A 13711-nucleotide genomic window follows, 5' to 3' on the forward strand; every position below is an offset into this window, starting at 1 on the left:
TGACCAAACAATGTCTGCCATCAAAGTCATTTAAAGATAGTTAAACCACTACATGCTGACAGGCTTTACATCATTTCCACATACTAACCTACATCAGTGTTTCTCCCAATACATGATAAATCGCACACACAGGATGAAAGTTGAGGAACAATGTACAATACAAACTCTTATGCATCAAAAGCATAACCTATGCGAATATTTTGGCATACTATTCATTCGTTCATTCATTTTCTCTACTGCTGTTATACTAGTAAATTGGAAAAATTTGGTCATTTGACCAACATGTTATAATGCTGACACTGTCGTGTGCTTGTCCTTTTATATGATATGAACTGTTTGGGATATTTAAGTTTTTAGTCAAACATGCAGATAATCAAATTAGCTGGATGGAAATGTGGTGCAGATTTCAGATTAAAGACTGAATAAAACGCTTTAGATCATATAATATTTAGGAAACTCTATGGGCAGGGCTGCTGTACAATACAGCTATGGCTTTGTTTGGACTGTTCTTTCCTTCACATGTTCGCTCAGTGTATAGTGTTTCCTATATCGAACACTAACCAGAGGACAGGGACAGACAGCAGCTGATGCATCTCAGGCAATAATTGAATGATGCAATGCTTCACTATAACACACTAGATATTTACAGTAAGGGCCAACAAGATGAGTAAACACTAACTCAGCATTAAGTTTCTATTTTTACTTAAGAAGTTATAACTAACATTTCTCTCTACAACACAGACTGAAGATTTTATGATACATATTTTTTGTAAGATCAGGTCAGGATCAACAGATAAAAATGAGCCCTTTCGCTAAATCTGGCATATTTAAGTGTTTCTTTTGTTAGTTAATATGCTCTCTGTCAAATAAAAATTTAAATAAATAAATGTGCAGCTGTTGCTGTGACAGTGTGATGATCTTCAACAAATGAATAATAGATTAATGTTAGCCAATAAAAGAAATTGTTTAAAGAAACATGACGACCTCTTTGTTGTGGCTAGCATGCTGATATTTCTAAGCAAGCTACAATATAAAAAAACTCCTGCCCTCTGTTGAGAATGAGCAACTTTATTTTGAAACATTTTAATAATTTCTCAAATTCTTCATCTTACTAAAAGAGAGACTAGTTAATTCACAGTTCAGATGTTCAGATGTGGAGTGTTATGTAGACATGAAGCTGCAGATGTTAGCTGTTAGCCTAGCTAGCAGTAGCATGTTTGTCAGCTCCCAGCAGCTACTGGCTCCAGGCTACAATGTAAACTGGTATAGTAGTTTATAGTTTATGTATATTACTTTTGATGCACCACAAATAAACTTATAGTGGACTAAAAGGTAGATAAGTAGTTTATCTCTGAACCATAAGCCTATTTTGCCTGTAATTGTAGTCTTTTTGGAAAATGTCTATATCTGTGCAACCACAAGGTCTATTTGAATAATTCAATGTCAAATTAAAGGGAAAACTTGGCACAATGTGTGAAGTACAGTGTGTTAATAATGAAGAAAAAGTCCCTAATTTGCCATCTTCGAGGCTTTAAGGGTTAAATAAAAATCTGAACAACGCTACAAAATGGTTGACTCTACATAGTGGAGCATTTGGGCATCAAGCGAACAATTTGAATGGGGCTTTTGTTTTCTGTCAAGAACAGTGTGAAAGAAAGAGCAGAATTAACTTTGATGTAGTGCACTCATCTTTTCCTAGAAATGGTCTACAGCAGCAAAAGCAGACCACAAGAGTTTAGATAGAGTCTGTTGGATTATCTTTGCTGCCACTGTATTTTCCACACCATTCTTGGAGGAAGATTTAGCTGTTGTTATCTGATACTTTGTCACTAGATGTCACTAGATGTCACTAAAATCCCACATGCTAGAATTGTAAAACTGTAAAACTTGTAAAATGATAAGACCCAAACAGCCCAGCCATATAAAGAGCAATATTATGAATTATTTTTAAATTAAACAATTTTCCTGATATATTTTCTTCATTAATACGATGGCAAAGTTGTATCTTTTAAAAATAACATTATGTAGTCTGCAGCTGTGATTACTGACAGTCTAGCTTTAATCTGTATTTCATAGCATCATCTGGTTGCTAATACGTTCATCCAGAATACAGGTTAATGATTCACTTGAGGATTTTGTGTTACATTTCACTTGTAATCAGATGAATGCAAACAGGTGGGCCAGCAGCAGTTTTAAAAGTGGAAAATGTAGCATCAGCGGCCTTAACGGTTTTGTGTCATTTCACGTATTTCAGAGCGAAGTCTGCAGACAGACAGAGGTCTTTTATCAGAGCCAGTGGCAGAGCTGGGCCAGATGGAGTACCAGCTGCTCAAGTTCTTCACCCTGCTGTGAGTATACAAAGGGACACACAGGCACTGACAACACCACCTTCACCTCCTCCAACAGCTGACTCACAACTCACACACACACACACACACTGTGAGCATTAACGTGGGGATATAAATAGCAGGTGATTCAGTCAGGCTCAGTGCAGGGGATCAGAGCTGTTAAAACCTTTTTTAATTTGTTATTTCCTCTGAGAGGTTTCTGTCAAAGACACTTCATTAATAGTAGTCGTCACAATACACCAATTTATGTCACACTGAGTTGTGCACACTCCTTTTCCCCACTAACAGTCCATCTTAGCTTGCTGTGTTGATCTGCCCTTCACCTAGCAAAAATGAAGATGCTCTGTCCTCGAGGGATCAGCGACCCTGTTTGGTTGATAGATGGTTGTTGTATTACTGATGCTGACCACTGACTCCCTGTCAGGAAAAGATGGACTCATATCTGCTGTAAACTGATTAACTAAGAAGAATTCTTTACTCTGAATTTTTAAAGCAAAACTTGTCTTGTAAGCTAATTTAGAAAGAAATGCAATGCTACATTTTGTTTTTTAGATGTTATACACAAAAAGAGAAATTAGTAAATTGTATTTTATAGATATTAGTTTTTGATTTTGATCATTTATAATCTGCAGTTTTCTTCTAGTTTTTGTAAACTTTAAAATGCGACATGATTATTAATTTTCCAGGCTCCTCAATGACAGGTTGTATCTGCTGTTCCTGCTTCAGCATGTTGACAGACAGTCAAATGATGCCTCCCAGTGTTCACCAAAAGACATTACAGCTTTCCTCCCGTTTCACCACATCTGTCTGATGTCGCTAAATCCTAAGATTTAATCTTTTATGATTTAAATTAACACACGCTCTTCCTCCTTTTTCATCAGCATCATCCTCCTCATCCTGTCATCGTGTTACTTGGCCTTCCGTGTTTGCAGTCTGGAGCAGCAGCTGTCGTTCCTCAGTAACCCAAACCTGCCCCTAAGAGAGAGGTAACATACCATCAGCCACATTTTTCTTCATTAAATATGAAAGGATGCAGAGAGTGGCGATTTGGTGCTAAATAAATAAATAAACTAAAATGTGAGCTACTTATCTAAAATGTAATCAGCATTCATGTAAAGCACTTTGAATTGTTTTGCACACGAAAGGTGCATACAAATAAAATTTGCTTGCCTATTATACCATATCACAGTATTTTACAGTGCATTTATTATATTTCTATATAAGAGACAACACTGATTACTGGTCTACACAGCTAACTAGGTGGTTTTCTTCTCGTTTAGGTAACCACCGCTCTCCACTTTGACCCATCAGACTTTCGGTTGTTTACTCTTCTCACTCTTGGAGTTGATGATGCCCTCCTGCACAGATCCAGGACCAGCTTAGAGCCCAGAAGAGATCAACACCTCCCGACACCAGCTTCCATTTAGACAAAAAAAAGGATCAATGTGACCCCAGTCATCTAATGAACCGTCCCACAGTGGAATGAGTTCCTATTCAGTGATCACTTCCAGACTATGCAAATAGACTGTATATTTATTTCTACATATAAAGTAGATTCTACTTTAGAGTATGATTGTCACCTAAGGTCTCTTTCCTCCTGAACCATACGATGCTTCAGCGACCCTGAAACTGATCATTGTAGAGTTGAATCTACTGTTTGTGGCACCGATAAAGTTGTGCTGGAAGGTGGCGGATAGAAACTGATAATTTAGCCAATCTTATACTTGAAAAGACTAAAGGTTAAGATATGTCAGGTTTGTTGCAGTTGTTACAGGAAGACCCCATCCATTTGTATCTAACACACATTGACTGATAAGTGGACTAAACCAGATGTATTTTCAGTAGGAAGGTTAAAACTAGCCAAGCTGATGCACTTTTTAACATAGGTCCACATTATTTCTTGTTTGTAATATAATAGATCTATATTTTGCTTTATTTAAGGTACTCAAATGAAGGTATTTATGGAGGAAAATGTGTTTCATGTGACAAACTGGGGGAGATAAACACCTCATGAGAGTGTTGGCTATAATGTGAATGAAGTAATGAGAAGACAGGCATCATTTTAATTTTTCATGACATCACTAATTTTTCTGTGTAAAAGCAAAGCCCTGTGTGTGAGCGTGCGCGAGTGTGTGTTTTTATATATTTTCAAGTGAAGACTAAACGACACACTGAGGCTCAGAGTGTTCCTGAGGATGTTTTATGGGCGTTGCATATGTGCGTCATATGTAGTCCTGCAGTTTTAGTTTGTGACATCCTGATGAATTAAACTGACAACAAACACAAGTCGGTTTGGAGCTTTTCTTTCACTTTTTGTTGGGTTTTTTTTTTTTTTTTTTTTTTTTTTTTTAAACAACCTGGCAACTTCACCGCCTTATATCCCCACTGCATGCATGACTGGGAAAAAGGAAGCACGACAAATTTTATTAACTCCCATAATGCAGTCAAAATCATAAAAGTGGAGAAAAATGTTGGCAGAAGCAGTGCTTAATAAATTGCATGTGGTGTGTTGGCTGAGCACCAGTGGCACTGGTTTTCTTTTCATTTGACTGTTTGGATTTAATAACTTGTCATTGTTTTAATGGGCTGAAATGTTCTACAGTGTTAACTTCTCAGAGGCTGTAGTTAAACTGGAGCAAAGAATTATGTTTAAAATGTAAAAATAAAATCTATGCGGGGTTTTCTCATCCTCCTTGGAAGTCACTCAACCCTTAAACTGATAATGGGGGGAGGTTGAGTTTCCAGCTTTGTAAGAAACAGAGGATGAAATAAAACCCTTGCTGACCTGTAAGTTGAACCACGTCTGGAATAAAAGCATGGAGTAACTACAGAGAAACTGAAAGGAAGTGACTCTTAAATCAGATTTTATTTTCGAGGCCATATTTAGCAGCAACAGTTGGCTAAATTCACATACAGGGGAACACACAATGAGAACAAGGTTGCCTAAAAGATTCAGTCTGAGTTTCTTTATTTACTTATCTTCTGTCAGCTTTTCAAAGAAATCTGAAAAAAACTGGATAAGTTTGTTGAGACATTTGTTGAGTACTTTGTAGCATCAGCAGCATATAAATCTTTAAACGCAGGAATTGTCTTTTTTTATCTCATCATCAGCAGTCGCCAGTTCACTAAAATTTACTCAGTTTAAAGAATAAATATCAGGAAGAACTGTACGTTTCAGACTGTGTGGACACATTTGTACTGGAAGACTTCAAAGTGGATGAATGACTTAAAAGCATTTTAGCCTCTTTAATACGTATAGCTGTTAAAATAAACTTTCTGTAGAAAATTAAAGATCACATGATAAATTGAAGCAACAAATGTCTAAAAGTGCTACTCCTGTTTCAGTCAAAAAGAAAGATCGATGTTTAATCATTAGAAAAAGGTGTGTTCTGCTCACATGTTGCATTAAAATCCCCCTGAAGTTCATTCTTTTGATTTATTTCATGGCTGTGTGCTTTCAGGCAGAATAAAAGTTTACATTTCTCAGATATTAAACTGAAGCTTGATAGAAGAACCTGCACATCTAGAAACAACACATCCAATAGGGCTGTGAGATATGCTTTTGTCCCAAATTCGTTTCAGATTTTCTTGGTCCAGATTCGATTTAAATTGCAATTTTCACAATTCTTTGATATTGCTAATTTTTGAAGACTAAAAACAAACAAAAAAAAATGTAGAAAACTTTTTTTTGCTCGTCATTTTTCTTCATTTTAATTCAGAAAAAACAACACAGTAGCCAGACCATCATTCTGCTGCTACAATGCCCAAGAAGACAAGTAAAAAGATCAATAAAAAAATAAAAATGACAAAAAAGTTATAATGGATTGTTTTTATCTATCTGGAAAAAAAAATTTTTTTTTTAACAATCTATTGATTTCAAAATTGTGAAGCAAAAAAAATCTTGATATTTGATTTTTTTGAAGGTGCAAGTCTAGAAAAACTTTAAAATGTTTATTTTAGTAAAATAATAATTATAAAGGTAAACTTTAGAAAACTATTGAAAAATAAATCTGAAGCTTTCTTTTTAATATTACGTTTCTGTTCTCTTACACCTTGACTGTGAAGAACCAATGTGGATTTATGTTAAATGAGTCTGATTGGGACACACTGATTAGCCGGATAAGCTGCAAGATAAGTAAAACTCTTGCTGTGTGTGTATGTGACAGTAAAAACACAAAACTTTCAGGAAACAACACAGAAGACACTTGTGTGAAACGATGCCATTCATTTCTTCCCGACACATCATGCCTTCTGCAGCGGAACAAAAACTCCACTAGTAGCTGTAATGCAAGCTCTTCACAAACGTAATAAGATCTTAATGGAAGCTAAACATCTGCAGATCTTTCTGTAAGTCTTCTTTAAGCCTTGTTATGAGAAGACAGGATTGTGATGCAAAGTCAGAACTTCTGAACAGAATTCTTGATTTGGGATACCGTAGGAAAGTTTCACCTTCACCTCAGCGAGTTTGAAACGAGCATGCAGCATTTCTGGATCCAGATCATTCAAATACTTGGATAAGTAACTTCTATAAGTAAAATAACAAGCTGTTCCTCCCAGCACTTTTCAGGGGTGTCTCTGACTCTTTTTGTTACAGTTTTTATTTTCATAAGTGTTAAAAGTGAAGTAGAAACAAGTTTATTCTGACTAGTAGCTCATGCTGCATAAAGTTTATCAGTCTCCGCTGGACCACTGCCTCCTGTAGAGCTTAGAAGCAGAAAGAGCAGGGGGCAGCCGTGTGAGTCTTTGTGTGTGTGTGTGTGTGTGAGTGTGGTGTTTTAATGGTGAATCAAAGGGGCAGGTCGAAGCAGATGGCCAGACAAACTGCAGCCACATCCATTCCTCCGGGGAGCCATATTGTCTATCCCGGAATGCTCCTCGGGTGACCTGTGACCCCTCCAGTGTGAGCGGGAATGCCGTCTGTAACTTCACGGTAATAGTCTTTATCACACACAGTGAAATCATCGCACACACACAGGCCGCATAGGTTGGAGGTTTTCCAAGAACACATTACCTCAGCAGCACATTAAATGTGTCAGTCCGAGTGTATTCCAGCTGATCTGTTTATGGAGGACTGCTGCCTTTTCACGGCAAGACAAAAGCACAAGCATTTCTTCCTCTTCCCTCGGGTCCATTCTGGGACCGAAAATACAATTACACAACACATCTAATGGAAGTATTCGCTCTGAAGTGACAGACAGCATGTTACAATTTTCTGAAAAGTTATATAACAAGTCTTATGTAACACACACACACACAAACCTACTTTCCAAAATACCATGTCTTTATTATTTCATGCCTCATGCATTATGTAAAAGCATGTGAGAATGTGTCCGTCACCCCTATTAACTCTTCCAAGTGTATTTAACTAAAAGTTTCAGAGCTTGGACGGAGAAAATGATTTAACGTGTGTGTGTGTATTAGATGATTGAGAAACCAGCCACCAAGACAGTTCTGCATAATCCTCAATGTAAAACTAAAGTTTGATGTTAAAACACTCTAATTAAACATTTGATTTGTCTCTTGACCCCAGAGGCCACGAATGCGATGTAGCCACATGTAAAGCCTTGTTTTGATTAACGGACGTAGGCTGAGACCACAGACACACCCCAGGGTTGGCTATATTTATTTGTCTGTGTGCCCACCGTTGAACTGAGAGCAACATGTTCACACCCAACCTCTGGAGAGCTGAAAGCAGAGCATGGACATCGTATGTGATCAAACATTTTACAACATATCGGTGAAAAGTAACTGCAGGGAGAGCAGACGTTGAGGCCTACTTTACTATGAGTTTCATGGTGGGTTTTTTTTTTATTGTAAGGCAAACAGCCATGACGAGTTGAATCTCCACGGTTGGATTAGCCATCTGTGTGGAAACTACAATGGAATTAAATTTGGAGTAGCTTAGCTTTATTTGCTGCTTCGTTCCCATCTTCCTGACAGCCTTTTTCTCTCTGCATGAGCATCTGCACCTCATCAGTTTGTTGGATTTCTCCCCTTCTCCTTCCAGCGAACGCTAATTCAACCCAGCCATTGGACATATCTGGTCCTTCAGAACTCTGATCACACATTTTTCAGCCCAGTTTCATGATTTCTTGTTGTTTGTTTGAACCAAATAAAGACAGAGAACTTTATTTGCTACAACTGAAAGGTTTCAAACAAATATCTAAAGCAGACTTAACTTCATACAGTGAATACAAGACAACACATATGTGTATATGTATATATATATATATATATATATATATATATATATATATATATATATATATATATATATATATATATATATATATATATATATTTTTTTTTTTTTTTTTTTTTTTTTTAATGGATTTTTTTACAAGTAAAATAAAAATAATTCATTGTAAATTTTTTGTAATTTTTATTGTTTTTAACTGATCTTTTTACTTGCCTTCTTAGGCATTATAGCAACAGAATGATGGTCTGGTTACTGTGTTGTTTTTTCCCCATTGAAATCAAGAAAAATATCAAGCAAAAAAAGTTTTGTACATTTTCTTGTTTTTAATTTACAAAAATCAGCAAAATCGAAGAATTGTGAGAATCGCAATTTAAATCGAATTGAATCGGGACAAACACATACCGTCACAGCTCTAATATAAATAAATATATATATATATACATATATATGTATATATATATATATACATACATATATATATATATATATATATATATATATATATATATATATATATATATATATATATATATATATATATATATATATATAAAATATTTGTGTGTGTGAACAATAGGGACTCTTGACAACATGTGCATCAGCTGTTACTCAGTCTGCACAGTTCTCTTGGGAATACAAGATTCCAATTCATTTGTTTTTAAAGATGCTGATAAAAGTGAATTAATTAATTAAATGTGAATCATTCATCATATTAACCGCTCAGAAAAATTCCAGTGTGTTTTTAATTGCTGTGCTGTTTCATATCAGATTCAGGGATTAATAAAACGCTTCACATGCTGATCCCCTGCTCTGTGTTTGCTTGTTTCACATAAAATGTGAAATATTCCCACAGTTTTCTGCTCATTCTGTGACTGTTCTACGTGAGCACCTGATCCAGGAAAGTGAGGCGTACAAGCCTGGTGGTCACGGCGCTGTTTGTTAGCATGGAACACAATGGGGAGCTTTATCTCAGGGGAGTCATCCAACACTTATGATGGAGCATCTAATTCTTCTCTTGTCTTTTCCGCTCTGATGTTGTGATATGGATTTGACCTACATCGACATCCTGAGCAAGCAGTGCTTTGTCCATGCAGAGCACACCTGGAAGGAATGCTTGCCAGGATGTAACTGTGTCTATTTTCAATCAGATCCTTGTTTTAATCCAACCTTTTCTCACATATGCTGCTGGTAATGAAGATTAAATGATTTGAAGTTGTTGCCTTTGGTTGTTGGTTTATTGTGAAACATACAAAACATGTAATGTCTAGGACTTATGTTGTGGAGCTTTGTGGTTTATGTCTAAGTATATGTGTACATCTGTGTATGTAGCCTACATGTTCGTGCTGCAAGCCTGAGAAGTGCTTTCTAATGGGTAAATATGAAGCAGCTGGAGATCTTGGAGAAGAGTCCCCGGCTGCTGCTGGCATCAATTACACACAACAGTGATGAAGAACAGCGTTGAGTCGGTTCACCAGTGAAGTTCTGCTTTTATTTATGCTTAAAGCCTAAATGAAGGTATGTGTCTCCTCATGAAATTGAAAACATCTTTGAATCTTTTTTTTTTACATTTATGTTTTAAATGAAGCTACAGTTAAAAATAAATCTTGCAAATGACATGTTTTTATGTATTTTGAAACAAAAACGTAAATTATCTCTTCATGTACAAATGATTTATTTCACTTTTAAAACTGCGCCCGGAGGTGCAAAATTAAACAAAAAACAGTGACAAAATAAAGAACAAATCGTAGAAAATGATAAATTGGTCTGTTTTTTCATTTTCATTCATGTGTTTCCTGTTGGCATCTGATTGGTGGATGTTCGCTGCTTACAAAAACTGTCTTTTACAGCAAAATATTTGAGATACAGTGTGCAATAATTACTGACATCTAGTGGTAAAGATGAACAGTGAAATGACTTCACATGCTAAGTGCTGATGTGAATAGATGGTGGCCATAAAAGGTCAAAATTCCTCCAGCTACAAACATGTTTTCATATGCGAGTGGGTCCGGCGGCTTCAGGTGCAACAAAAACTGCAACAAACTTCTATGTGTTATTCCTTTTAAAGTGTTATTCCAAACTGTGCTTTTGGAGCTGTCAAACAAACCTGGTACTGCAGTTTTAAAGCTCAGAGGGTTTTCACATCCAACATAGAGTAGTTTGTCCAATCAGAGACACCATAGTGAAAGTGGTGGCACAAGTATGGCAGCTGTCACATATGTGGAGCCATGGCAGGTAGATATAAACTGCTCGTTCTTATAGAGTAAAAGCACAAGTGATTTTAGTTAAGTGATTAGATACCAGTAGAAAAACATTTTTTTAATGATAAATTACACTTTGTTGTCACCTAGTTTTTATTTTTGCACACTGCACCTTTAACATTTATTTTTCCTTAACTATCAAATCAAACTTTATTTGTATATCACTTTTCATACAAAAGCATATCAAAGTGCTTAACATTAAAAAATTAAAAAGTTTCACATTTAAAAACACACACACACACACACACACGTGACCCACACATGCACACAACCCAACCATTTCGCCTGATCATTGATGCCAAAATAAAAACTAATAACTTCAGGATTCTGTCATCAGTATCTGGCTTACTATAAGAGTAATGTTACATTTGTGCTGCAGATGGGCCAGTTTTTCTCTGCGGTTCTGACAGCTGGGCTGACTTGCTCCTCTCGGTGGTAAGTGACATCACTTCTACAAAACTAAACATCATTGCACAAGGAGGTCAAAGATGAGGATTGATTCGAGACTATCCATTCATAAACGCCTCTCTAGCTTTATTTAACACCATAATATGAGAGCAGAAAGGGAGATCAGATGATATCCAAATATATCTACTCATTAAAACTAGTGCCTCTGATTCATTGTGGCCTCTGATGAACTGATAAGTGGTTGGACCTGAGTTTTCTAAATCTTACTGAAAGACAGAAATAGTTGCGTTTGGGTCTTCAGAAGGGGTGAACGATCATGCCGGCAGTCTCTTCTCCTTTGAGTTGTTTACTCTCCCATTTGCTTAAAAACTTGGGCTGAATTTTTTTTTTTTTTTTGTCAAAACTTTATTTGCAGTTTTGAACATGTATAAAAAGACAGTAAACTCTGTGAAACGAGTTCACCAAAATGCTGCAAGTCCAGGATGAAGTTTCGGATCTTCATACCTCCAGTCAGATGGTCCTTGCAGTTCCCAGGTCCAGACTCGGATAGAGACGTGTTGCTTTGGGAGTAGCTGATCCATCTCTCTGTGCTTCTACCAATGAGAACAACACTCAATGTTACTGCATTCAAAACTCTGCTAAAATGATTTTTTTTTCTCACTGGCTTTCAATTCAGAATATGTAATGACAAAATGACTAAAGGATATTATTTTTATCCCACTTCATGTGTATCATTTGGACTGCTTTATTTTTTTACCTTTTTAAAGCACTATGATAAGCTTCGGTGGCTTTTAAATGTGCCATATAAATAAATAAGACATTGACCATATTTTATATGTCCAAGCATTGACTCATTGACACACCTGATGTGACAGGATTTATCTTATGACCTCTTTGGTTGCAGATGTGTTGCAAACATTTGTGATTGTTGCTTCTTTGCTGCAACAATATCTCTAAAGACGTCTGCAGTATTTGTTGGTTTGAATGTAGCTTCATCATCCATGCGTGTGTGCACCCCGTCTTCATTTACACACTACAGTATTTGTAGCGCAGATTTTCTGAGCTTTGCCGGGTTAAACAGAAAACAAGGGTTTTAAGCTCAGAAGCAGGACTGGAGGAAAAACAGAGAAGAAGAAGCTTAGCGGGACACATGGCAGAAGAAGAATGCCAAAGTCAGGACGGATCTTTTTTTATTTATGCATTCCTGTAACATCTCACATTTCTGCCTCAACAGGCTTCACAATCAGTTCAGTAAACATCTGCTTCTGTCCTCGGATCCCATGATCGGATCAGGAACAATTCCCATAAATGGGAAAAATGAAGACAATGTAAATGGCTGCTCGAATTTACTTTCTATTAATTGTTCACTTTCAGCTCCTCAACTCTTGCATCAACTTTAATCAAACTGTAAAAAACAACTTTTCATTGTCAGTATTCCCTTGTGTGGATGTGTTTCGTTCACTTCGCACCGTGGGGAGCAGAGACATGAATAAATATTCAGCTGGTTAGAAATGGGCCTTTGAATTCTAATGAGGACAAAGATTATCGACCCACTGGGAATTTGCTGCAGAATGAAACCATAAATACAAAGAAGCTTTGTTTTGTGCCACAAAAAGCTTAACATATTTTCCATGAAAGGGCAAAGATCGTGGAACAAGATTTTCTATGACTCCACCTGAGTTTAGGTTATCTGGTAGGTGATGAGGTCCAGTTGCTTTAAATAAAACACCTGGTGTGCAGCAGCTACTTCAGGGCGACAAATCGTGACAACACAAAGAGCTGAGATCTTTTTCCTTGTAAGGAATCGCAGAGAGGACTTGATAAATTGACCATTTAGAGGCAAATCTGTATAAATGAGTTTGCTTTTTTCTTTAGATTTGTCTCAGTAATGCAGCGTGCTGCCAGGGTGGGCAATGCCGCGGCTGTGTGGCATTTTATCAGGACTATAGCAAACCTTGCCGACTTGTTGGACTGGTTTTTCTGGGTGAAATATGCTGGTTGGGTGTAGTTGAGCCCAGGATATCAGCAGGATGCCGGCAGAAGGAAACAGTCAATCATAGGGTGAATTTAAAATCAGAGGTCAAGGCGCCAGAAGATGCAGTTTGTTTGTTACTGACATTGAATGTGTTTTTATAACAAATCTAATCTCTGCTGTGGATTATATTGGTGACTCAAGTTTAATTTTAGGTTCCTACTAATTTTGATTAATCTATTTTTTTTTTTTTTTTAGCACTTAAAATTCATTATGATCCAATAAAATCAACACCAGACAAATGACAAACAAACACACACTCCATGAATTTAAAGGCTATAGCAGTTTAACAGTAAATAACATACTCATGTATGTTATGAGTTACTTGTAATTTAAACTAGTTTATTTGAAATATTTCCCATGTGGCCTTTAAACAACTGTTATAAATTTTTGTTAATTTAAAATGAAGGCATTACTTAAAAAACAAAACAAAAGAAAAGAAGGTTTTGGATGACAGGAGATAAGT

At 36.5% G+C, this 13711-nt stretch overlaps 1 protein-coding gene across 1 annotated transcript in view; it reads left to right on the top strand.

The window, feature by feature from the left end:
* gramd2aa (GRAM domain containing 2Aa) overlaps positions 1 to 4534 on the top strand; it is a gene marked incomplete at its 5' end in the record, with an annotated part of 34261 nt that extends 29727 nt beyond the window's left edge. The window contains 3 exons of the mRNA XM_079246518.1: positions 2255 to 2348; positions 3230 to 3334; positions 3629 to 4534. Of these exons, the coding sequence (XP_079102644.1) occupies positions 2255 to 2348; positions 3230 to 3334; positions 3629 to 3632 (203 nt within the window). The 3' untranslated portion in view covers positions 3633 to 4534. The remainder of the gene's footprint in view (positions 1 to 2254; positions 2349 to 3229; positions 3335 to 3628) is intronic.
* Positions 4535 to 13711: the final 9177 nt, after the last annotated feature.

The sequence above is a fragment of the Telmatherina bonti genome (genome assembly GCF_933228915.1).
Source record: "Telmatherina bonti genome assembly, chromosome: 1".
Taxonomy (NCBI): Eukaryota; Metazoa; Chordata; class Actinopteri; order Atheriniformes; family Telmatherinidae; genus Telmatherina; species Telmatherina bonti.